This window comes from Acromyrmex echinatior, chromosome 1 (assembly GCF_024713525.1).
Source record: "Acromyrmex echinatior isolate Ae372 chromosome 1, ASM2471352v2, whole genome shotgun sequence".
Lineage (NCBI taxonomy): Eukaryota > Metazoa > Arthropoda > Insecta > Hymenoptera > Formicidae > Acromyrmex > Acromyrmex echinatior.
In genome coordinates, this window is record NC_141852.1 from 13908190 (window position 1) to 13933426 (window position 25237).

Genomic DNA, 25237 nt, shown 5'->3' on the forward strand with positions numbered 1-25237 from the left:
TTATCCCTAAAGAAATTAAATATTTGTTATAATACACATGCTTGAAACTATTTAGTTCTTTATTGAGTAGATATTAATTAAAACATTTAAAAATAATTATCACGAAGAATAATTCTCATATTTTCGTATGTTAAAAATCTGTTATTTGTATAAATAATGCAAATAACAGATTTTTAACATACGATGATAACAATATTCCATTGAGACAATAACGAACCAATATGAGGTAATGGCGTGTAATTAAATTTCAAAAATTGATTCAAATATTTTTTATTTAGTACACACTCTTTCTGGATATCGAACTTCAATTTTATACTTTTTCTAAATATCTCCGCTCACATTGAACGCTGTGACGGAAATTTAATATGTGAATGAGGAAAATATCGCGGGTCGCGAATAACTGAAGAGAGAAATAATTAAATAATCGAAACATTTAATTAAATAATGAAATGTTTGAATATTTATTTATATATTTTATTCTATATATAGTTGCTTTTTAGCCCAAATGGAAATAATTAAATAACACGCAGTAATTAATACACGTAAAATGCACGATAAAATAATAATTATAACATATTAATTTTTCCAGATGCAACCGAGAGGCGTATTTAGTTAAAGAGTACAACGACTGGTGAGTGAACTCGTTTATAATGTTTATATAAATACATATTCTGATACTGTCCTTTTATTTGCTGCTATTTGTTGCGCAATTATTAAATATCGCGTTCATCTTCGTTTTCTGCGAATAAATAACAAAGTACAAAATTACTTTTTCCCTATTTCGACGACAGAAGATAATTGAAATGTGCCATAATAATGAGTAGCTATCGCGATTATTTTCTATACTTGTCGTTCACTCGATTATTTTTATTCTGTCGAACAAAACGCAAAATCGCTGCAATTACTGTCGCGGTCGTAAAAAGCGTTTGTCTCATATTTTAACTTATCAGAATAAAACTAATTATAAATCTATTTCTTATATAAATTTTCTCAATTAAAACACATAATTAAATTATAATGTTTTTCCATCATTATACATTGATCTAATGATATACGTTTTGCTATTAACTTTATATGATTGCTCATTTATTGATCTTGATTTCATTCTAGTTGCTTAAGCTTATACGAGCCTTTTGTTTTATTTTCGTTTATTAATTAATAAGACTTAATCGAGTTTCCTTACTTTTTAATAAACAGAGTTTGATCAAATTGAGCTCTTATGAGGTTATTCATTTAATACTAAAGAGTTAATAGAATGTCTAATAGCAAATTTGGATGTACTAATGCGCACTAGTGCACATTAAAACTTTCGTACACTGATTTAATCTAAGTGTAAAAGTGAAATGCAAGTATTTCGAATTATAAACATTATGTCCAGCAAAATCTAGTTAATCGATTCAAGAATAATTTCAGGACATTCCAGATAAAGTTCTTTTTTAAGTTAGTTTTTTCAGAATTTTTTTTCATCATTTAATCATTAATTTTCATTATTTAATTAATTTTCATTGATTCGCGCAATATTATATGCTTTGCATTCAAATTAAGATTCTATGCATGACGAATGAATTAAAACGCTAATAAATTTCGAACAATATTATTTATTGCGTTATAAATAATATCAAACAAACATTTCGTCAACATAAACGATTTTTTTATTGTGTTCTATTTTAGACATTAAATTCGAGTTTTCTATCGTTGACTCATTGCATCTTTAAGGGAGGGCTTGTACACCATGCAATTTTTCTTTTTATTATTATATTTCTTTCTTTTTCACAATCTGATTTTTTAAATGAAAGAATGATAAATTTCAAGCTGACCCTGAAATTTCAAAAGTTATCCAGGAATTTTCCAGAATACATTAAATTCTAATATAATTCCAGGATCCAAGAATATTCAATATATTAAACACATATCTTACATCAATTTGTGTACAATGGTTTTAATATACTAGTGCGTCTAATCGATTCGCTATAATTGAAAATTAATCATTATAGCTATAAATTAGATCGCAATGTGTGAATATTTGCTTTCACTTTTCTTAGAGATGTGCTATTATCGACCGCGAACAAATGATAACATTCGAGAGTTACACACGCTGATATGTGGACGCGACGTAATTTAATAGTCTACATTTAGGTCGTTTTAGGTCGTTTTAAGAAGACATTTACGAATTTTCGGTCTAATCAAGGGATGTCGAAACTCCGTTAGCGTTACATAAAAATAAAACTGTGACGGTCGGCGTCACGGGAGAGACAGAAGCAAAGAGAGCCAGAGAGAAGAGAGAGAGAGCTTTCTCGCGCGCGAGCGGCGCTTTCTTCGGGTTGGCAATCCTTCACAGTTAACGCCCCTAATCGTATTCATTAAAGTGCTCTCAATGCTTTTACACGGCTCTCAAGCTCCCGCCACCACTTTCTCGCTCCCGTTTCTCGCAAACGCTTCTTCCTCACCTCCCCTTCGCGTCGTGGTCCTTCCGCCTTAACGCCTCTGCTTTCAGTGCCCAAGATTTCGAGCGGATTCTCTCTCTCTAGCATTCACTCTCTCTCTCTCTCTCTCTCTCTCTCCCTCCCTCTTTCTCTTTTACTCTTTCTGTAGGTTAAATAAAATCTACCTCCCTCCATCTCTATTTTTCTTTTCTATCTCTCTTTGTCGTCGACTCGTTCTTCATCCTCTTCTTCTCTTTCTCTCGCTTGCTCTTCGAGCCCAGTCGTCGAGAGAGCTTTTAAGTTAGCAACAATGCGCGGATTTATAAACCAGCGGTACCAGGTATTGTTATCGGCGAGTGATTGGAAGCCGTCGTTTCGACACTGGTCGAATACCAACCATCGGCTGCCTGGGCCATTGTTGACCCCTTTATCTTGGAAATTCGTGGGTGCTATGGTCTCTACCTTCTGCGTGCCTGCCCGTTCGCTCGTCTACCCGTACGTACGTACGTCCATCCGTCCAGGGACTAACTAAATCACTCGGGTTTTATTGATGGACCATGGGGCAGAAAGGCGCGCGCCCGAGCGGGCCGGTGCCCCGGTATCACGGCTCCTGATAAACGGCCCATTGTGGACCACCTTTTCTTCATGGTTTCTTAGTGTGTCGCGCGTGCGATAGTTTCGACCATTTCCCATTTGAACGCCGGATTCGGGCACCCGCCGAATCGGATTTACTTGTTCTTCTGGTCGCCAAATGACGCGACTGCGTCAAGTCCAGATTGATATAGCATAGATGCAGCGATGTCCAATCGAACTTCTGCAACGGAGAGACCTTATTAATTACCTTTGTTATGTTTGTGATAATATCTTATTTGTGAGAATAAAAATACGTTTAATCAAAAGAGATGATCGATAAAAAACCGAATAGGGAAAAAAATAATTTTACTGAAGTATCTAAAAATTATATTATAAATATTGATTTGAAAATAATATTACTGAACTATATACAGAGAAAAATATCTGGTTGGATTAAAATTAGAATTCTGATTGATGTAATCAGAATTTTCTGGTTCATCTATTTCCAACCAGACATTCTTCTCAGTGTAGTAAATTAATTATGTAGAATGCTCGAGCACGATGAACAATATTGCAAAAAGTTTGATATTCTAATAACTAGTTTGAGTGTTCTATACAAATATTTTAATGTTCTAACAGAATTATTTTCAAATGTCTAACTAAAGAACACTGCACTAATCATAGAAAAAGTGATTTCAGTTAAATTGAGCTGAAACTGTGATATTTTGACTTATGAGATGTTAATAAAAAGTTTCCATATACAGGTACAATCAAAGTGACACAAATTTTGCTGCACTGAAAAAAGAATCTGATAATGTTAAGTAAAATAATTTCAATCAAATGTAGTTTTAGTTAATACCAAAACCAAAATAATTTACTAAAATAATTTTATTTTTCGAAATATTTATTAATTATTATCAAACGGTTGGTTACATTATTATGTTTGATAATACTAACTAAATATTTAGAAGAATAAAATTATTTTTGGTATGTTAACCGAACATTTGATAGCTATTAGCAGATTCTTTTTTCAGTATATAGCATTATTTGAAAGTTGCTATTTTAGGTCTAATTGTATTGAAAAGAACTTTTATCTGCAGTACATAGTTAAGCATTTATACAGTTAAACATATATATGTGTGCCTATTATTGAGAGGTTTATGTCTCAATGTATGTACGCGAAAGGGAGAAGGGGTAAGTATATATATGTATATCGGTACATATCTGTATTTGTGCCGATAGCTATTCCATTAATATGTCTGACATTATTACGTATAATAGATACGCATGGCTATACATATATAAATGTCTATATAGTTAAAAAAATAAAGATACTTTTTAATCTAATTAGACAAAAATAGCAATTTTTAAATGGTGCTAAATCTGTTAATTTTTAATGGTTGTATTTATGAAGACTTTTGATTAGCAAAATTATTCTTATAAGTTTTTTCTTTCTTGTAAAATATCACAATTTGCCAATTGACTAAATCTTTATTTTTTTCTATATGAATCATTTAGTGTAAGCTCCTCTTTAGATACTTGGCAAAATCATTTTTTCCATTTAAGAAAATTACATTGTAAATAAATTTAAACTTTTTTTCTAAACCATGAGATAAAGTGATTCTTACAGATTTTTTGTCGCTGAAAATGAATCCGTAAATAAAAATTATGTTGTATTACGTCACGTTTTCAAGATACTTTAGCTTAAAAGTACCTACAAATGCCATTTTCGACACTTTTAGATTCAATTTTCTCGAAAACGTGACGTGACAGAGCAATTTAATTTACGGATTTTTCATTTTCAAAGACAAAAAATTTATAACAATCACTTTGTCCCGTCGTCCATGGTCTAAAATCCATGTCGGACAATGTTATTTAGATATACTATTTGGCATAAAAATTGTTGAAATAGAGCTAAATAGTTATTGAGTAAAATATACAAAAATGTGATATTTTTGAAATTTTGTAACGCAGGAGAGCTTATTTGAAATTAATTTCATTTCCAAATTAAACCATGTCAATCAGTAAAATAACGGTATCATAAGAATTAACAAATAAAAAGCTTTAATCGATTTACTGTTTTGCTTGTTTTTACCGCAAAAGTCTCGATCCACGTTAAATATAATATAAATAAAGAATCGAGAAATAATCCTGAACGCGAGGCAGTCTCAGTAACAGTATTTTTCGGGTTCGTTTCGAACGAAGAACTGCCACTTTTCGAACAAAAGCTGACTGTACACAGCATCTATATTTTTCGTCGATAGTACAGCTTTTGTCCGAGAACCGTGGTTTCCTCGATCGAGAAACTATTCGAAAAAAAGCGCCGTTGATCAGCAACGTCTCGCGCGTTCAAAACTCACCCCTCCTTTCTTTCTTGTGGTTAAAGGGTTAAAGCCGGACTCGATCCGCTCATTCTGACGAAGGAAGCATGACCGCTGTCCGGAATACATATGTAGATGGGATTTCAAGTCCGCATTTAACCGCCTTACATCGACATAAACGCTTACCGCGTTGCGTTCTCACCCCTAACGTCTGTGTTTCACGTTTTCTACACCGCCGGTGTAGCTTTAATGCAGAGCACGTGGATGCGCGTCGATCTCGCCGAATTATACGCGTCGGTGACACTCACCGGTACAATGGGATACCGGGATGAATCGCGCGCGTTTCTACCCCCCTTGGTGGCTCGCAAGCTGACTTTCCCATGATGTGCCTGTAATCAGATCATCTCTATCCTATATACCCTACCAATACCATACACTGCGTTGTGCCGCACCATATCCTACCCCTGTCGTACCCTACCTACCCTACCTACCCTACCACATTATGCCGTCAGCTTCTCTTTTATCGGCTATGTCACACACGTCCGCACACGCGTACAATCTGCTCCGTAATCCCGAATTTTCTAACTAACTGGTTTTTTACGCGTCGCTCAGTCGAATAATCAATTTAATGATTAGTCTTTGTTACTGGGGTAACGGCGAATATATAATGTCGAATACATTGTACATTATCGTATGCTTTGTACTGCTTGTTCGCGGTACCTTAACTTTACACAATGACTTTTTCCTGACTTCTCTAATCAGATCGTGAGAATTTGAGCATGCGACTGCAGCAATAATAACGATTTTAGACATCAGTTTTACAAGGATCGATTTTAATTTGTTTTTCAATTTATTTTTTATTTACAGTAATTAAATGATTCATAATAATTACTTAATTTTCATTAAAAATTAATGATGTTTTAATTTTTTGTTCTAATTTACGCATAAATCGTAAAAACTTACTACTCTATATTGTAATGAATAGTACATTTCAGAGTTCCTTAAAAAAATTTTATCCTTTATTTGCATTATATTTTGCTCCTCCTCCGTAGCTTGTTTTTTATTCTTTTACATTAAAAAAATACTAAATTTTATAAATATTTGTTTGAATATTCTAAGTAAGTATTTACTAAATGTAACATATATTTATTTTTGATACAAGAACCATCAATTTAATTTCACTTTAATTTAACTTTATACTTATTTAAAGTATTAGGTGTTGGAATTAATTCGTAGCGTTTTACAAGTGATGGGAAGTACTTTCATTAATGTATTTTTTAATGCTCATGTGAAATAAATAACATTCTTTCATTAAAAAACGCTACGAATTAATTCCAACACCTAATATAATAACACTTTAATGTAACTTCATATTTATTTTATTTTTATCGAGTAAAATTTATTGTAAATAAATGTTTACTTAACACTGTTAAAAAAATATGCATTAAGATTTAATAAATTTTTTCCAGTGTAGATTTTCAAGAAATGTGGAAATATTTAGAATTAGTTTTTAATATCTTTATTACCAAATAATTCTTTAATAAGATGTTTTAAGAGAAAAAGCTAGATTTTGCCTCTTTATTTTTTCTTTATTTCTACCAAAAAAGATACGAATTGCGGATAGAGGGTTAACTGAAAAGTACTGATTAACTACTCATTTTAAATATTAAAAATACTGTTATTCAGTGTTTTCAATTTTCAAAATAAGTAGTTAATTATTATTTTTTAGTATTAAATTTAACGGTATTAAATTGAATTTTTGTAAGAGATTGCCCTTTTCTAAAAATGCCGATCGCGAAGCAATGCTGCGGTTTGCGGCCTCGTGTGGATTCTTGCACGCGCTAAAATGTACGTACGAGGTACATTGTGTCGCATACAAAGAACTATCGATTTTCAAGAGCGACCGGCACGTGTCCCAAATACCGGGACACGTGCCGGCTCGCTTCGGTTCCGAGAAACCGCGAGATGCGCTAGACAGAGAAAAAGAGAGAGGAAGAGAGGGAGGGGAGAGAGAGAGAGAGAGAGAGAGAGAGAGAGAGAGAGAGAGAAATCGTTGTATTCGTCAATTCGGCCGCACGCGTCTCCTGCATTTGAGTCGCGTGTACGCATGTTATATGATACATATATAAATGCATATCGATTCCGTACGCGCGATTTCGAGGTTGCCCTTCTCGCAGCTCGCTGTCGGATAGCAATCTTCCATCGATCTAATCCGTAATTACACCGCTGAAAGAGCGACCCAGGAGTCACGGATACCTCGATAACGGAGAAAAGTTCCCCAGTCATTTTTCAGATGGGATAGGCCCTACGATCAACTACAGCCATATATTCCCTCCGGCAGTGAGATGACATCTTTTATATAAATGCTATTGAAACTATTGACGTCGAATTACTGCTATTAATACACTAATTTATTATATATACTTCAAAATTATTGTGATTTAATTTTAGTATATGCTATTAATAGCATTGTACATATATTTTTTTATTTTCATCGAATGTAAAATCAATTTGTAAGATATCAATTCTTTTGTCTCTCAGAATTTTCATATTTATTTATTTTATTTATTTTTTATCCTTATAAAATTACTTTAAAAAATATTATCAAAAAAGTTCTCCAAGTTCATTAAAGTATTCGTAACTTTATGTTATATGTTTATCTAAAATAATACAATATTATATCGAAATATATTATTTATATAAATATAAGTATTGTAGATAAAAAAGGATTTGAAAGAAGTGAGATATCTGGAGTAGTGACATTGTGTGTGCTCTAATAAATTGAAAAGAAAAAAAATTAAATTGATTCCTTGCGGCAATTTAATCTACTTTCTTCGACTTATTAAAGTTACGGTTCATGTTTTATTTATATCATTCTACTTCATATTTTACAGGAAAAATTGGAAAATTTATTAACATTAATATTAATTTATATAAATTTATTATTTATCGGTGAAAATAAAATAAATAATAATCTTTAAATAATTGTTGAATCTAATGATCGGGTAATTAATAAGGAATTTAAAATTTCATTCAAAAAGTGTTTAAATAATTTAAATGTTACATTTATGTTACATTTAACGTAAATATACATATCAATTATATGGCAATTTACTTACCAAATTAGAATTTAAGGGGCAATAATTTCGGTTATTCTTTGAAAATCGCGAGAGATAAAATACTTTCTTAGTAATATATGATGTAAATGAATTTATAAAATAAAGAGTAATATATATTGAGGTACAGTAATCCATAAATTCATTGAATTTAATTTGAAATACAAGGAAATTAAATATGTAAACTTTCATACAAAACACAGTTTATTTATCGCGCATTCATACACGTATTTATACATCAAATTTCGCGTCAAATATATTTTTCGGAAAGTTATTTATTTTAATGTTTGAAGTGTTTAAATAATTGTTTGTAACATGAACGGTTTGGATTTAGGAAACGATAAGGAACGGATAAGGAACGGTTTGGAATATTCTATTATTTCGAGGTAATAATTAAAGAAGCTTTCCTAAGGAAGAGTATATAAATTTCTATTATATATTTCAAAGTTTATATGATTATATGTATATTTCTATTTCATATTTTGACGCGCGATTGAGAATTTGTTATCCATTGTTAAAGAATTCATAAGAATTCATTCATATCAAATTATATTAAATTTTATTTTTATAAGTCGTCACTTAATCTTACTTAATCGTCAATTTAGTTAAAACAACTTAACTAAAGAAAATGTGTCAAAATTCACTCAAATTTAATTTATTATTTACGTGCATATGTTAATATGGATAATATTTACTTTAAAACTAATCATAGAAGTAGATTGATTTACATTTTGACTCACATGAAAGTTAAAAATAACAAAATTATTTTTCAATCATTTAATTCAAAAGATTGATTCACTATTGTTCCTTTGATATTTAACAGTAATAACTTTAATTTTGAATAATCTTATATTGCGTTTTAACTTTTTCGTTTATTTAGATGTAATTTGTCAATCAATTGCGCGAATCAGGATATATTGAAAGTTTACTAATAATTAATCGGCGGGACATTAAATAAAATATTTCACATTTATTGTATAACATTAAATATTTCATATTATCAAGTAACGTGTTGACATGATATACTAATGAGTTAATAGTGAGTACAAACAGATGTTCATTTTTTGGAACATAAAGCTATTGCATGCTTTTACCGATGATAATCCTCCAAAGGGTATGACCTTGATGTAGATACGATAAGCTAATACCTTGATGGTGTAAAGACCTAAAGACGAGGGAGTTAACTGTACATTACACTGTTAACACAGCATTGCTACGTCGCTCAATGGCTCTTATGTGGCAAAGCGCATACGCACACTATCCGTTTTCTCGGACAAGTTGGAGAACGAGTTGGAGGTGAAGGTACAGTACTCTGAGAGTGTAAAAATCCAACGACAGGAAAGAGCCATCTTAACACAGTGGTGTCAAGAGTCGTTCAATGACTCTTATGTGGCTTCAAATCGTCGCTGATCGCAAGCGGACGTTTCAGCGTGTCGCATTTTTGAAAGTGCCATGCGAAATCTCGCGTGAAAGAAGATCATTGCGATAATTAATTTGCGCACGATTGTAATTATCGCTTTCTTAATTTTAATTTTGAGAGTATTGTTTGAAATATCGATTCTAATAATTAACATAAATTGCATTTTTTTCTTCTCGTTTTCGAATGCTTTTGATACTTCGGCGAAAGAGCTTTATTGGTATCCTTCGCATCAGGTGGATGTGTTCGTACCGGCGGGAAATTGTAATAATTTCGTAAAAAGTATTTCTCGTCCGTTTCTACAGAAGCCATTCGAGATGTTCGATATCCCGTAGAAAACTGGAGATTTCCTTTGCATGCAGGGCTAGAATTAATCTCTGATTTTCTTGATGGTTTCTGGAAGTTATTATCTTCGCACTGAATCAACGACGACACCATTCACGTGTATTATAGTCGAAAAGCGAAATAAATTCAATACATATTTTGAAAGAAATTTTTCTTTTTTTCTTTTATCCTATGTCTTTTCATTAAGTATTTATCAGTTTTATCTTAATGAATTATAATAACACTTTTAATTGCACTTAACACTTTTATTTTTATTATGCAAAGTTTAAGAAAAAGGTATCTGTCGTTGATTTATTGCCAAAATGGCAATTGAGAATAGTCTGGAAAGATCCGGAATTCGTTTCTCCTGCAATGGGGTCTTTGACGTTTGATCAGCCACTTAACTTTCCTTCGCGGATTGATCCCATGGGTCTCGAAAGAAGCAAAGTACATTCAGCTCGTTTTCCTCAATGATCATGCTTTTTTCTATGTTAGATACTAACGGGTGAATCACCTGTCGGGAGAATTTTGATCTAATTAATGCGTTCTGAATTACGCATGAAGCGTATAATTTATTATATGTATTTTTTGTTCTTGTTGTTCACGATAAATAATAAAGAAGAATAAAACGATATATCATGCGCTTCATGCATAACTCGGAACGCAGCCTAAATGAAGTTGATTATTTTCTCCTAAATGCATATATAATGTTTATAATGATTATCGCTTGCGATTTTTTTCGGATAAAGTTGCGCGTTTTAACTTCGGGAATGTTGTGCAACTAGCCGTGTAAAGTAAGTGGCGCGATCGTAATTATCGTATTGTGTTTTCGCGAGTATCGCGTCAAAGGAATTCTATGGACAATCCAGATAATCTGAGAGGAAGCGATGAGTTTAATTAATTAATTTATATATATATATATATATATATATATTAAACATATACAAAAATTACATTTGATATTAATCGAATTCATATATTTGATTTTAATCGAATTGCTCAAATGATTCAGAAAATAACGATGTGAGGAAATCGAATGAAGTTGATAATCAATCAATAAATGAAAAGAGGAGAAGGAGGTCTATGAGAGGCATTGGGTATCAGCTGAGCAACCTAATGGTAAGAATGTATATAATTGATATACATATAATGATTTATATATTTTTATATTATTTTAATATATTGCTTTTTAACTGGATCATTGGTTTATTTCAATGATTCAAAAAATAAAATTCGAAGAAAATTTTCTATTTATGAAATCCTAAAGATTTATTTTTAAGGAATAGTTTTTAAAAAACTACATGGTTATTTTTATTTCTTTTTTTTTATTTCATTACTTTCGAAAAATTTGTGTACATAGGTTTAATAATTTTTTTCTTGTAATAATAATTGTTTTTTGTTCTATTTTAATTTGGTTTTTTATATTTGTTACAGAATCGTTAGTGCGTAGTTGCAGATATAACTCAGCTGTTGCGCATCAATCGGTGAGTCATGTGAAGAAATTTTTCTATTGAAATTTATTCACAACAATTATTCTATATATAGCAAATATTTCTAAATATAATAATGTACGCCTAAATATAATAAATTATTATCTATATTATATTTTATAGATCTATATTACATTTTATAGATCTATTGCTTTAAAATGGATAGGCTAGAACAGATTATGACTTGATATTTGTTATTTAATCCTGCAAATATATCATATATTCAAATTAATTTATCACTTGGATGTTGTTTGTAACCGTTTGATATATTATATTATACGAATATATTTTTATGAATAGATTCCACTGAGAGAAATGATTTTGTTATAACAAATTAAGAGAAAACAGATGTGATACTTGTTAAGAAAACGATTAATTAATTACTATTGCAAATTAATTATTTCTCATTCGTCAATGTAACAAATAATCAATAGTATCGCTTACAAATAAGAGGCTTATAAATATACATAAAAATTTTAGATGCGGTCGCAGGGTCTCAAATTGTAAGAAATTGATAGATTCTATAATCAAGTATTCTCCCTATATATTTGACTGTGATTGATCAATTTCCTACGACTTAAGACTCCACGATCATTTAGGATTTCTATGTAAATGAGTCTAAAGTCTATCAAAAAGATAGGTTAAATTCTATATAGTTTGCTTCTGTTACTAGTAATTTGATTGGTATAGCAGACTAGCAGGCAATTACAACAAATCAATTTTGTTGTCACATATTTACAGGTCACTTGTTAAACGTACTATGGCTTGTTAAATTAACAAAATCCTTTCTTTTAATGTTTATACATTTATTTACCACATTTATACTTGTATTTACATATTCATTTAAAATAAAAGAATGAAATAATATAATGAAATAAATAACAAATAAAAATGAAATGAAACAAAAATGAGTATAAAAAAAGAGTAAATACATATATAAAATATAGTATATATATATATATATATATATAAAAGTATATATATATATGATAGTATTATATATACATATATACTTTTTTCTTTTCTTTTCCCAAATATTGTCTTGCAGGATTAAATTGATGCAAAAATTCAATATATATGCTTGATGAAATATTTTCAAAGTACAAATAACAAAATCGTAAATAAAAAGCTAGAGAGAGAGAGAGAGAGAGAGAGAGAGAGAGAGAGAGAGAGAGAGAGAGAGAGAGAGAGAGAGAGAAAGAGAGAGAGAGAGTAGCTTATTTTAATTATGGTATATTTTACATAACTTAATAAAATCATATACACGATTAATTTAAACATGTTCTTATAATTTGTCAATTTTAGCTTAAATTTTTGTAGCCAATCCATATCTATTAGTTAATAACTGGGCTTTATATCAGTTAAAATGATACGTTATGAGATCCAATAAATATTTTACGAAATAGAAGAATTTTGTGTAATAATTACTGTAAAATTGATCAGGTTTGTGAAGTATGAATTTTAAACAATTGATTTTAAAATATAATATTTATTTCTAATATATTATAAAATAATTTTAGAAGCATTACTACTATCATGTAGTACTGATATAAATTTTCAATATTCAAATTGTATTCGCCCAAATGTATGAAATGCATTATATTAGTAAATTAATTGCGCGAGAAATTCACTCTCTGTGGATATCATGTCATTAATTCTTTATTTCTCACTTGTGTGCTTTTGAGATAATATTCGATATTCGAAACGAGTGGATAAAATGGGCCTTAAGTTTTCTTAATTTGCTATAAATGCGTTTATTACAATTTTCTCTTATTTATTTTCTAAGATTATTAAAGTTCCATATGTTTTTGTATTGGAAAATATATGGAAAATAAAATTCTTATCACATTTTTCTTATCACATTTGTAAAATGTAATAATCTATTCGAATAACAATGCGATTAAACTAAAGTTTTTTCCAAGATTGAATGTTTTAAGTTTTTTTACTTGGTGAACGTATTATCACGGATACAAAGTGGAATAGTATAGTTTTAATATTTTGGAAAATGTACTAATATATATACATATATTAGTACATTTTCATGTGTGTGTGTGTGTGTGTGTGTGTGTGTGTGTAAACTATTTAATATAAACCCTATTAAAATATATTGTTTTGAAAATTGTATATAAATATTAATGTTACATAATACTAATGCCAGATATAAATACAAAATTCGCTCAATTAGCGCTTAATAAGTTTTGCTTACTTTTGTGATTCTTATTGCACAACGTTTTCAAAAATCATTGCTGCCTTTAATACAAATTTTATATGTAAAAGCGTGAAGATTCAAATGCTAAACCAATGATTAAATAATAGCTTCTCGCTCGCGAAATTTAACATCCGCTTGAAATTTAATATTACAAAATCACGAATATTTTCCAAAATTATTGCAAAATTCGGGGTTTGAAATTATCATTATTTGTTATTAATCATAATATATGAAAATTCTACATTTTTAAATGAATTTATTCACGAATTTCACGTCGCATCTCATGGTAAATATTTATTATATACATTTCTTAATTACATTTTGCGATAAACGGTTTGTTGAAGACCGCTATCTATTCACGTTTTTAGGCTTTGATTGATCTCTCATCATTGCGTAAAACAATATTTACTAAATAACAATTTTTATAAAATTATAGATATCGTGGAAATTAAATTATTCGTCACGTTTAATAACACGAATTGTGAGATTATACCTTATAGTAATTTTTGTCTAATCAGCTTTGCTATAAAATCTCGCATTTTTTAATACAATAACAAAAAAATAAGTAAGAGAATTATTCATTATTTTCGTAATATTTTCAACAGCCGATATTTAGGAATTGTGTGGTTTAGGAATTGTAAATTTTATGTTATATTTGTTTCGAACGTATTCGTGTAATCAGTAAAATATCTCGAATGTATAAATAATCTTATTGTAATATATTTTATAATTCTGTTGCATACTTTCTACTTCATTATGTAAAATAAATTGATATACATTATAATTGTAATATATATAATATATATTATAAATCGTATGAAAGAATTAATAATAAATGATTCAAAAATAAAAAAAAGAAAATCTGAGACGATAGCGGAAAATCTTTACAGATCGATTTGTTTTTATAGGATAAATATTCAATAAAAGCGAAACAGTCTTAGCGAAAATGAGATTACTTATACATTTTTTAGCGATTATTATAAATTTCACATTCATGCTTTTAGATTATTAAATTGCACTATTCAAACACATTAGTTATGATGCGCATCAAAGCCATCGTACATAACTGTCATCCACTTAAAAATGTGTATTTAATATAAATATAGAAGCGGATTAAACAGTGATCTTTAATGCACTTTATTGTTCTGTTATTATAAGTAAAATGTGTATTTTATAATTCCAAAATATTTGTATTTCATTTTTACACTCAGATTGAATCAGTATAACGACTTTAATATGCATCAACGCACATTAGTACATCCACTCGAATTTGCTATTAAATAAAATATATGTACATAATGTATACCATATATATATGTACACGTATATATAGACGTTTGTGCTAGTGGTACAACTAGAAAGGGAGTGATTCTACATTCCGAAAAAAATAACAATAACGTAGAATAAAATTTTTTCACATAAGACTTTGTTTCCAAAAAAATCAATTTTAAATATTCGCCGGATACGTGTACACTTAACTGTGTCTCGACTTAATGAATTTCGCTATAGACTATCTCTCTTCATATTTGTATTTATTATTGTACTGGGTAATTAAGTCTGTACAATAAAAACAGGATATTTACACAGGATAAATCTTTATTATTTTATAAACTGTTGAAAATGTTATTCATTCTGTCGAATATACAATTCCGCTCTTCAAAGTAAATTTGATTGGACGTGTTCTAACGTGTCCTGATGCTTTGTCAAAATTAAATCCGTATTTGGCAAATATTTAAAGTAGATCTTTTCGAAAATAAAGCTTTTGAAAAAATTTTATTCTAGGTCTTCGACTTATTTTTTCATGCGAAACCATCCGCTTCTCGGTTGTACCATTAGATCATGGATACCCTGTATATCTATATATACGTATAAAATAGTAGCTTCACTTATGCTGACGCCCTGAAAAATATTTCGCAAACCCTCTCAATTCACACAATTTACACAATTCCACTGTAACTCGCACATAACGGCTGTAACGGTTTCGTGTGCAGATACGCTCACACGCTTCTTTGCCGCGCTAATCTGTCCCTAATCGCGTACCAGACTTTGTCACGGCGGTGCCGTTTTCCCCGGCGATTCAATGCGAACCACCGTGAAGGATCCGCACCCCTCTCGACGGCTCTCTCACAACACGACGGTAAACAAGTGGCCGGGTTTTTCTTTGCACAATATGTTGCAGGACCATTACTTAGTCGTGGCAACCTCCGTTCTCGCGGGGAGAGTGGCTCTTACCTAAATAACCACTCAGTCACTCGCAGACTTCTCTTAGCTAGAGAGGTCGGCGAGATAGAGAGAGACCGAGTGAACAAGTAAGATAGAAATAAGGATAGACGGAGGGGAGAGAGAGAGAGAGAGAGAGAGAGAGAGAGAGAGAGCCAGAATAGTCGGGGAATGGGAAAGGATAAAGGATGTGAGACGAGGGGCAAGCGAGCAGCTCGACCGGGCGGGGGTGGTCCCGATACTATTACGTGATGTAAGAGTAACCGAGCATCCAGAAACCACCCCGTCAGATTAACGAGGCCATTCTCCGATTGATTTCTCGAGGAGCGCGCTTCGACCGTTAACTTCTATATCGCGCTCCCGCGAAGGTGGAACGACTGCTTTTTGCGCGATCCGATATACAGGGCGATATTGAACTCCGGCCGATGGACTTTCAGCCATTAGACGGATTATTTGATCAATTTGGAGCTGATTTCATTTCTTAGACAAAAATATTATTACTACTGACTCAAAGAGTTTTACCTTGCATTCACAATATTGATTATTTATTTAACGATAAATTCTTTCCGAACAATTAAATGAATATGCAAAATGCATGCGCCTTAAATGTGACAGATAATATTTATTATGTAATAAAAATAAAAATATAAAAAAATAAAAATAACTGTAAGTTATATTTAAGAAAATAGCAGTACGCTGTATTTAAAAATATGGAAAAGAAAATTCCCTATGAATATAATTACAATTTTTAGTATTAATGGAAAACTAATTAAAAGCAACAAGTTATAAATGAGTAGATAAAGATTTTTCGAATGAATTAACGTTCGAGATTCAAATGGATACAAAAATATTATTTTTTAGTTATTTTGTAATAATTCAATAGTTGAGATTTTTATTCTGATAGAAATCTGTCTTAAGCTTCATTATCTAATACTGAATATTAAAAACATCAGAAAATCATGATCATGATATTTTGCAAAAAAAAAGTGAAGATATCGGCAATTATCGTTAATACGATGTTGTAGCAGCTAAAAAATAAATCGTGTAAACTTGAGAGCTGTTTCTATCTATTTCTTTGTTTCTCTTCCTCTCGCTTGATCTGCTGATTCCGCGAGAACAGCACGTTGATTGTAGCGAATGAAATGCATGGAGTGGCGTTATACGCGCTGCAGAGAAGCGGAACTCGAGATGCAGAGGGGGAGGGAGGGGGGGGGAGCAGAGAGAGCGTGCGAAAGGAGGTGAGACGAGACGAGACGAGATGAGACGAGACGAGACGAGACACGTAATGGCGTGTCGGAGTTAACCGGTTGATAACCATCGGCTATAATTAACTCGGGCGAACTGGTGAACGAGCACCCGAACCCGATAACTGCACCGAGCCGCAAACTATGAGTTTACGATACACGCGCGATACGTTTGTGTGCGCGTCGGAGGGGATGCTTCTTGCCCTTTCGGCAATTGCGAGATTCTTGACGAGATCGTGGAGCGTACCTTGCCTCGCGGTGAGGAGAAATCGGCTGTAATCGGAATTACGTTCGAGTGCATTATATGCCCTTGAGTACGGAGCATCCCGCGCATATACGATAATGTCTGTTTTACGGCCGGATAGCTTTGCTAACCGACGATAATGTTACTCGCGCGTGGATGAGGCGGTCTATCAAAACTGATTAAAATCAATAGTACTAGCGACGTTGTACATATTTGGAATTGTTTTCAAGATCCTCGATCTTTTGTTACAAATTTGAAGCTTTGTCCAAAATTTGAAAATTATATTTAACAACACACATTAAGATACAAGATAAATTGATAAATATATTTTAGTCAATTGTTCATATACACAGTAAAAATATTTTGTATTTGTATATAAAATCTGTTCTTGTCAAAATTTTTATGTTAAAATTCTCGACTCTTTGTCAAAAATCTGAAGCATTGAAATTATGCTTAATAGTATAAATTGATAGATACATTTTAGCTATATATTTATTTACATATGCGACCAAAACATTTTGTATTAGTGTTAAAATTGATCTTTGTTAAAATATTTGTGTTTAATTTTTATATAACCGAGTGTTAATTTAATCTAATGTAATTATGTTATTTGAAAATTTTGTGTTAAATTGATGTTCAATACTTTTTTAAATAACATAATTTATGTGTATATAATAATGTACTTGAATAAAAATAATGTATGTGAATAAAAATAATGTACTTCAAAACGTAACTTCTAAGATAAATGAATAAATATGTTAATTTAATTATAATTATTGAATTTAATACATTGAAACGCGTGAATTTATTAAATTTAATACATTATTAAATTTAATACATTATTAAATTGACGTTGATTTTACTGAAAAAATATAGCTCCACAATTTTTTTTTACAAATTGTGTCAGTATTATGTTCCTTGTGATACTTTTTTATATAATATTTATGTTAAATACTTCTCAATATATTTATTTTATGTTAAATTAACACAAATATTTGAATAAATCGTTTGGGACATATGAAATGAGTTAAATTTAACATAAATTTATCATAAATTTTCTAACTGTATACGTAAAAACATATATCGAATATATCTATATTCCGTATAAAGCAATATATAAGAAATATATTTCATAAAGTCAAAAATGTAGATTTCTTGACTAAAGTTAATTATACTTTTATAAATTGATAAATAAAGAATGAGTATAGTTGAATGAAATGTACTGTTATTAGCATAATAAAAAAAAATGAATTCATTTTACTTTAGTTTTTATTTATACTGTAAATAGAAAATAATGTGAGATAAACGAAGAGTAAAATTTTTACTCGAATAACTGAATAAGGATCTATTCGAATAGTGTTCGACTTTCTCTATGGATTATATATGGCCGGAAACGAGTCTCGGCGGACGTGAATAATTGACAAGTCGCATTTGGCGGCGAGGCGGCGATCTGTTCGCAGTCGAATCCGCAATTTTCGTTAAGCAGCGGTCGATTTTCTTCCTTTTTCGACTTGCCCGAAGGGAAAGACTTGCCTGCCTACTTCCCCGAAAGGAAGGAAAGCTATACTACCGTGCAATCATCGGTCAGTCTTTTAATTTCCTATATTGGAGTGAGAGCGTACATGATTTGGAATTGGTGTGTGAACAGACGTACGTACATGAACGACGTGAGGATCAGTGATGGATATAAAATAAATGCTCGCTTGAGCATCATTGAGCTCGCTTTCATATATGGGTCTGCCTGAACTCTCGCTTTCTTATACATCATTGGTGACTCTAATTTATCCGAAGAAGAGAGAAAGAGAGGGAGATAAAGAGAGACAATCCATCATTATACGTTTGCTCGGCACCCTACAAGAGATATATTACACCCCGCGGATTATATCGCGCCTAGGGCGTCAAACCGTCTTGACTCGTCACTGATGTGAGGACGAAGGATCGACGAAAGAGGGAAGGAAGCAGGGTGCTGGTGAATGAGATAGAAAGAGAGTACAGCGAGAGAGAGAGAGAGAGAGAGAGAGGGGGGGGCAGGAGAGCGAGGAATGAAGGGATGGCTCGTGCGCGAGGGTCGGCACGGAGTGGTAATTGGCTGTCAGTGCTTCCCAGTCCTACCAACCACCCAACAACCCCGAGAGATTGGTATCGCTTATAATTAACTTCTCCGTGCCACGAAGCCACCGTTTCCATCGACGTCCACGAAAGGAGGAAGAGAAAGAGAGCGGGAGGTCGGTAGCTAGAAAACAGAAGTATAGAAGATCACATCCAAGAATCGACGGTGGCGCACGGAGGGGGGTTGTTTCTCAACAAGGGATGGACGAGTGTTTCTGGACGGTCCGGAAGTCCGAAAGGTGACTGGATGCGGGTAGCCGGATGTCCGCAGATGTCTCGGCTTTTACAACGTATTCGTGACACGTAGAGTATTCGGTAGAAAAAAAAGTATGAGAAATTCAATAATCATGGGCGTTTCAAGTATAAATTTTGAGTCACTGAATGTCGAATGTTTTTCATTCGACTCAAAAGTAGAGAGTACATTAAACGTAGATTTTGCATACACGGTAATTTACTTTATCTTTCAGCAACATGTATTTTATTTACCTCTAATTAGCGTTGTGTCTCTTTGTGTTAATATTTATATAAAAATCATAATTACGCTTGCACTTTTTCTTTTGCATAAAGGAAGTGCAAAATTATAACAAATTTAGCGTGACATGATATAACAGAACAAGAATAGCGCGATAAATGAATTTAACAATAATCTTCAATCCATTAAAACTGTGTTTTTAAGATAAATATTTATTACGAATAGAATATGCTATAATTAACAAACAAAATCTTCCTTTCCCTCTTTTTCGCCATTTAATTTCCAGATATTAGATTATTTAGACGACTTTATTTATTGTATTGATTTAAGAAAAAAAAAATAGACACCGAAAACGATTATAAAATAATTATTTTCAGTATCAACTATAGTATGTTTTTTTTTATGTAGAGAACTATAAATATAATTAATAGCATTATAGTAACAAGTACAAAAATGGAGCTCTTAACCATAATTATATTATCATGCAATTACACGGAAAGGACGATTTTGTTGTATTATTATCTAAAAATTTAGCTAGATACAGATCTGAAAATAATTTTATTAGATTATCAAAATAATTAACTAACGTAGGAATCTCAACCATGATAAGTAATGCTGCAAAAAGTTTTGATATTTTAGCAAGTTTGAGTATCCTACATAATTATTTTACTAGTACAACAAAATTATTTTTAGATCTGTATGTAGCTAAATTTTCAAATATTTTAGCAAAATCGTATGGTCACAAATATTAAATATTTTTCTCTCAGTGTAGAAAAAAATAGAAAGAGCTATCCAAATAAAATCTTTCATATTATTATCGGCCTCTAATAAGCCTTCAGAACTTTGAATCGAAACTCAAATTCCGTCTCTATCTCTTCATTCTTTCTGTCTTTTCTCTCAAACGGCGTCAGCCTTATGATCCACGTGCGTCGCAACAACGTCGTTATAGCTCGGTAATGTCCACGACAGACCAAAGCTAAGCGCGTGCAGGTTGCATCAAATCAGCGGGCTAACGAACTCGCAGCATCCGCGCGCGCGGAGCGGGATAGTTACCGGCGTGGAATACGACGTAAGTCCGGGGCATCAACCGCTGCGTCGAGCGTGTACCACCCGCCACACATACTCCCGCCCTCCTCCCTCTCCTCCTGCCCGTTCTCTCCCTCGACCGGCATATAGGATCCACGGAATATCAGTGCAACCCTCCGGTAACTAGTTTCTGAGCAGGTCACCCCAATTAACGTTTCCACGTATAGCACGACCACCCTATCGTCCCCTCCTCGTCCCTCGTACCTTCTCTCTCTGTTTCTCTTCCTCTCTCTCTCTCTCTCCTTCGCGAGCTTCTCCCTTTTGGTTCTAAGGCTCCTACCATTTTCCGCTGTGCGTCGCGCCGCGGTAAGTCTCCCAGAAACTTATAATTGCGAAAGGAGTCGGCAATTATAATTGCCTCAGACCGACGGAGACGGCTGTAATTATCCAAAAAGTCGGTGCACCCCGCGAGAAGCACTCGAGCACTACGGCACCACGCGCCGGCTAGCTGCACGTAGTTTTCTCGAAATCACGAGGGATTGAAGAGAATAACGGACAAGGACGCGCGTTCGCGCCTGGCAGAAAATTTTCACGTGACTCTTGATTCGGCAGACTTGGTACGGATAGACGGAGAGCCTGGTCTCGAATTAAAGTTCGTTAATTATTTGCATACTTGGCATTCGACGCTATCCAAATCGAAACCTAATTCAAAGCTGTTAATGCCGAGAGTGGTGGCGGACATTGTTTCGCTCGTTTCGCGATCAATCTATTCGCGGCACGGTATATTTCCGCAAAAGATGTACGATGACAAAACGATACAAAAGATCGGAATGCCTTTGATGCAGCTTTAAGCGTCTTTAACTCTCCGGAGTTAAAATTTGTAACGCAGTTACTGACGCTGGATCTGTGAGACTTATTTAATATATGTTAGTTAAAAGACACTAATTAATTTTAAGAAACTGAAATGACATAACTCATATAAAAAATAATGAATGTTAAGTATATTTTTATAAGAATGATTTAAATTTGCAGATAAAATACACTGAAAAAAATACTAAATAAATATTTGTTTGAAAATTTGTTCTAAATATTTATTTATGTGAACATGTATTTGTACAAAACTATTAATTATCATAACTATTTGACTATCATTTTAACTATCATTTATTATTGGTACATATGTATTAAAATAAAAAAAGTTTTTTCAGTGTAAAGAAAATTGAATTGTTTGACTTTGATTTTTATGCAAAATTGCTACAACAACTGTTTGACAGAAACATTATTTTTTTCTCTCCAAAGTATTATGGCACATTCCTTGAAGATTTTTTAGCGTTGAAAACGAATTAGCAGAATTTATATATTAGGATTTAGAGTAAAATTGAGATAATTAAAAAAATTTTTTACAGTAAATCTTGTTTTTAAATAAAATCTACACTATCTAAAAGTATAATTCAAAAATTTACAAATGAATTTCAGTTCATGATCGTATGACTTATTTTTATCAAGTTGTGATTGTTTGAATTTTAGACTTTTTGTATAATTACATAGTAAAAAAGTGTTTTTTCTCTTTAAAATGCTTTAGTATATATCCGAAAATACACGATACGGTTATTAGAATTTGTCCATATCAGAATTTTTAACAAATTGGAGTGAAATGAGCCAAATACCATCCAATGTATTATTATATTCTAATTTAATAATAATCTTGACTATTATGCAAATTCTAACAATGACAACATGTTCAGCGCAAAACAATTTTGGAAAAAAAAAATATTATATATATATACTATGATACTATATACTATAGAGAGAATTTGAATTGAACAGTAATATATATGTACACAATTAAAAACTAATAATAAATTTAAATATAATGTACTTTTTATCTTAATACTCTCTAAAATCTTTTTGAATAGAATCTAATTCTAAAAAGTAACAATTGAGCCATTATTGAAAAAGAGTGGCGCAATTATAAATTTTTAAGAGTGAAATTTCTCTTTAGATTCCACTTCAAAGAGTATTACTTCACAGAGAAAGCTGAATCATGTTTATTTATCAGAATCTTTATTATTTAAACAATCATCTGTATAGGAGATTCAATAGACCCGTCAGCTCCGGAAGGTTAACCTATCTTTCGAACATTATCGAGCAGTTTGCGTTATCCGGCTGTACTCATGAAAGTCGACTTGTAAAAAAAATTGGCAGCACGTAGCTTCGAGACGTTGAATCCTTATCCGCTCGACGGAAAACGCTCGCAATAAAATTGGTCGTGCCAAATCGAGTTTCTCCCCCTTTCTGTTGGGTTTCGCGGCATTTTTGATTAAGTTCACTCGGGCGGAGGCATTTAACGGAAAGGCATTCAGCGTCGGCCGCAATCGGTAAACTGATTAAAATATAATCCCAGTCGGACGAACAAACAATCGACACGAATCGCACGTATCGACTGACCGCGTCGGTAGTAGGCAGTGCCTATGGACTCGATTTGCGCGCGGAAAGGCGATTTGAGCAAGGAAATTTAAGCGGTATATGCGAGATATATGCAATATATTTGATTCCATCGCCGAAACTCTTGATATTCATTAGGTCTGGGAACATGAAAAGAATTGAAACAAAACCGAGCTAATTTAAATGCTATTCAATCAACGCGCCTTAGATCCGTGTCCACGTTGCTATTTAGCCGCGCATTTTGCGCTAATTGCCGCGCGTCTGAATACTGCATCTCATTCATCTGATATGAATATTGCGCCCAACGTTATCATGGCTTGGGAATCAAATAGCCGCGTTTAACGCTAGTGGTGCGTCGTGAATACACCGTTGTACGCTGTTTCTATATTCTATCGTGAATTCCGTTTTTCGGTGGTATCTGTTGCGTCAGAAACAAAAAAGTTGTATGCGTTGCTTTGACAAGAAACAAGAGAGAGGTAGAAGATTAAGAAACTTCTCCCTTTTCTCGTTTCTCCCTTTTCATTCCTCGTATAAAATGCAAAACGGACACACGTCGTATTCTGTTTCACGATCCAATTAGAATTCTTGCCGCCTGATTATCGAGTAATATTTATACAAAAAGAACGGTTCGAATCATCAAAATAATTATGTAGGAAACTCGTGCATGATAAATAATGCTGCAAAAAATTTGGATAATTTGAACAACCATCTTAAATGTTCTACATAATTATTTTGGTAATAAAATCATTTTCATCTGTATCTAGTTAAATTTTTAGATACTTTGGCAAAACGCTTCTTTGCGTATATTAATTCTTTGTGGACCGACAATTCCGTTTAAGGAATGTCTCAAGAATGGCATAAAGTTTTGGCGTCACTTTTTTTTATTTTATAAATTGTTTATTTAATTTTTATGAAATTTGGCCTGTGGAATAATTTGATAATATTTTATTCAAAGAGATCAAAAATAAAAAAATGATTGAAATAAAAAATAATAAAAATTCAAAATGATAAATTCAATATAGGTAAAAAATGATTTAATTATTATAGTATTTGATTTTAAGGAGTTTTTAATTGCGAAGTAATATCAAATTTGCAGCTTAATTTGAAACTCATCAATGCTTTGTAAACGATTAATATTAAAAAATTTCCAAACTGATTTTCAAACTCTGATTATAAATTCTGTGACATTAGGTCTTCATGGAAGTTACTATCCTTTTGAAATTCGATATTTTCAAACTACACTTCGATATATTCAAAGATATAAAAATCTCCTAAAAGTTTTACGATAATCAGATTATTATTTCGAAATTTTAATTTAGAATTCTGACTAGAATTCAGCGACTCCGAAAACGACTTTCAGAAAGCAAGATCTTCCATAAGTTACCTTGTTAGAAAGCTACGATTCTTATAAGATCAATTGAATCGGCGTTTTTAATCGCGTCCTCATTAGATCTCGTTAGGACTTTTGACGTAAAGATGGAAAACGGTAGCCAAGACATATTTAGCACGTAATATTGCTTTCGTCAAAAAATAATTGTACTACGTTTAAGAACAGAGAAAGCCGTCCGCCACTATCGTCGTCGCGCCGCGCCGCCGTCGCACGT

General features: G+C 32.1%; 1 protein-coding gene across 6 annotated transcripts in view; it reads right to left on the minus strand.

The window, feature by feature from the left end:
- Positions 1-254: 254 nt before the first annotated feature.
- LOC147910988 (uncharacterized) overlaps positions 255-25237 on the minus strand; it is a 320664-nt gene continuing 295681 nt past the window's right edge. For all 6 annotated transcript variants that reach the window (XR_015547234.1, XR_015547233.1, XR_015547235.1 and 3 more), the window contains one exon: positions 255-3237. Coding sequence is in view for 1 of the 6 variants with exons in the window: in XM_087412849.1 (XP_087268975.1) it covers positions 3067-3237 (171 nt within the window). In the remaining 5 variants the exon portion in view is untranslated. The remainder of the gene's footprint in view (positions 3238-25237) is intronic.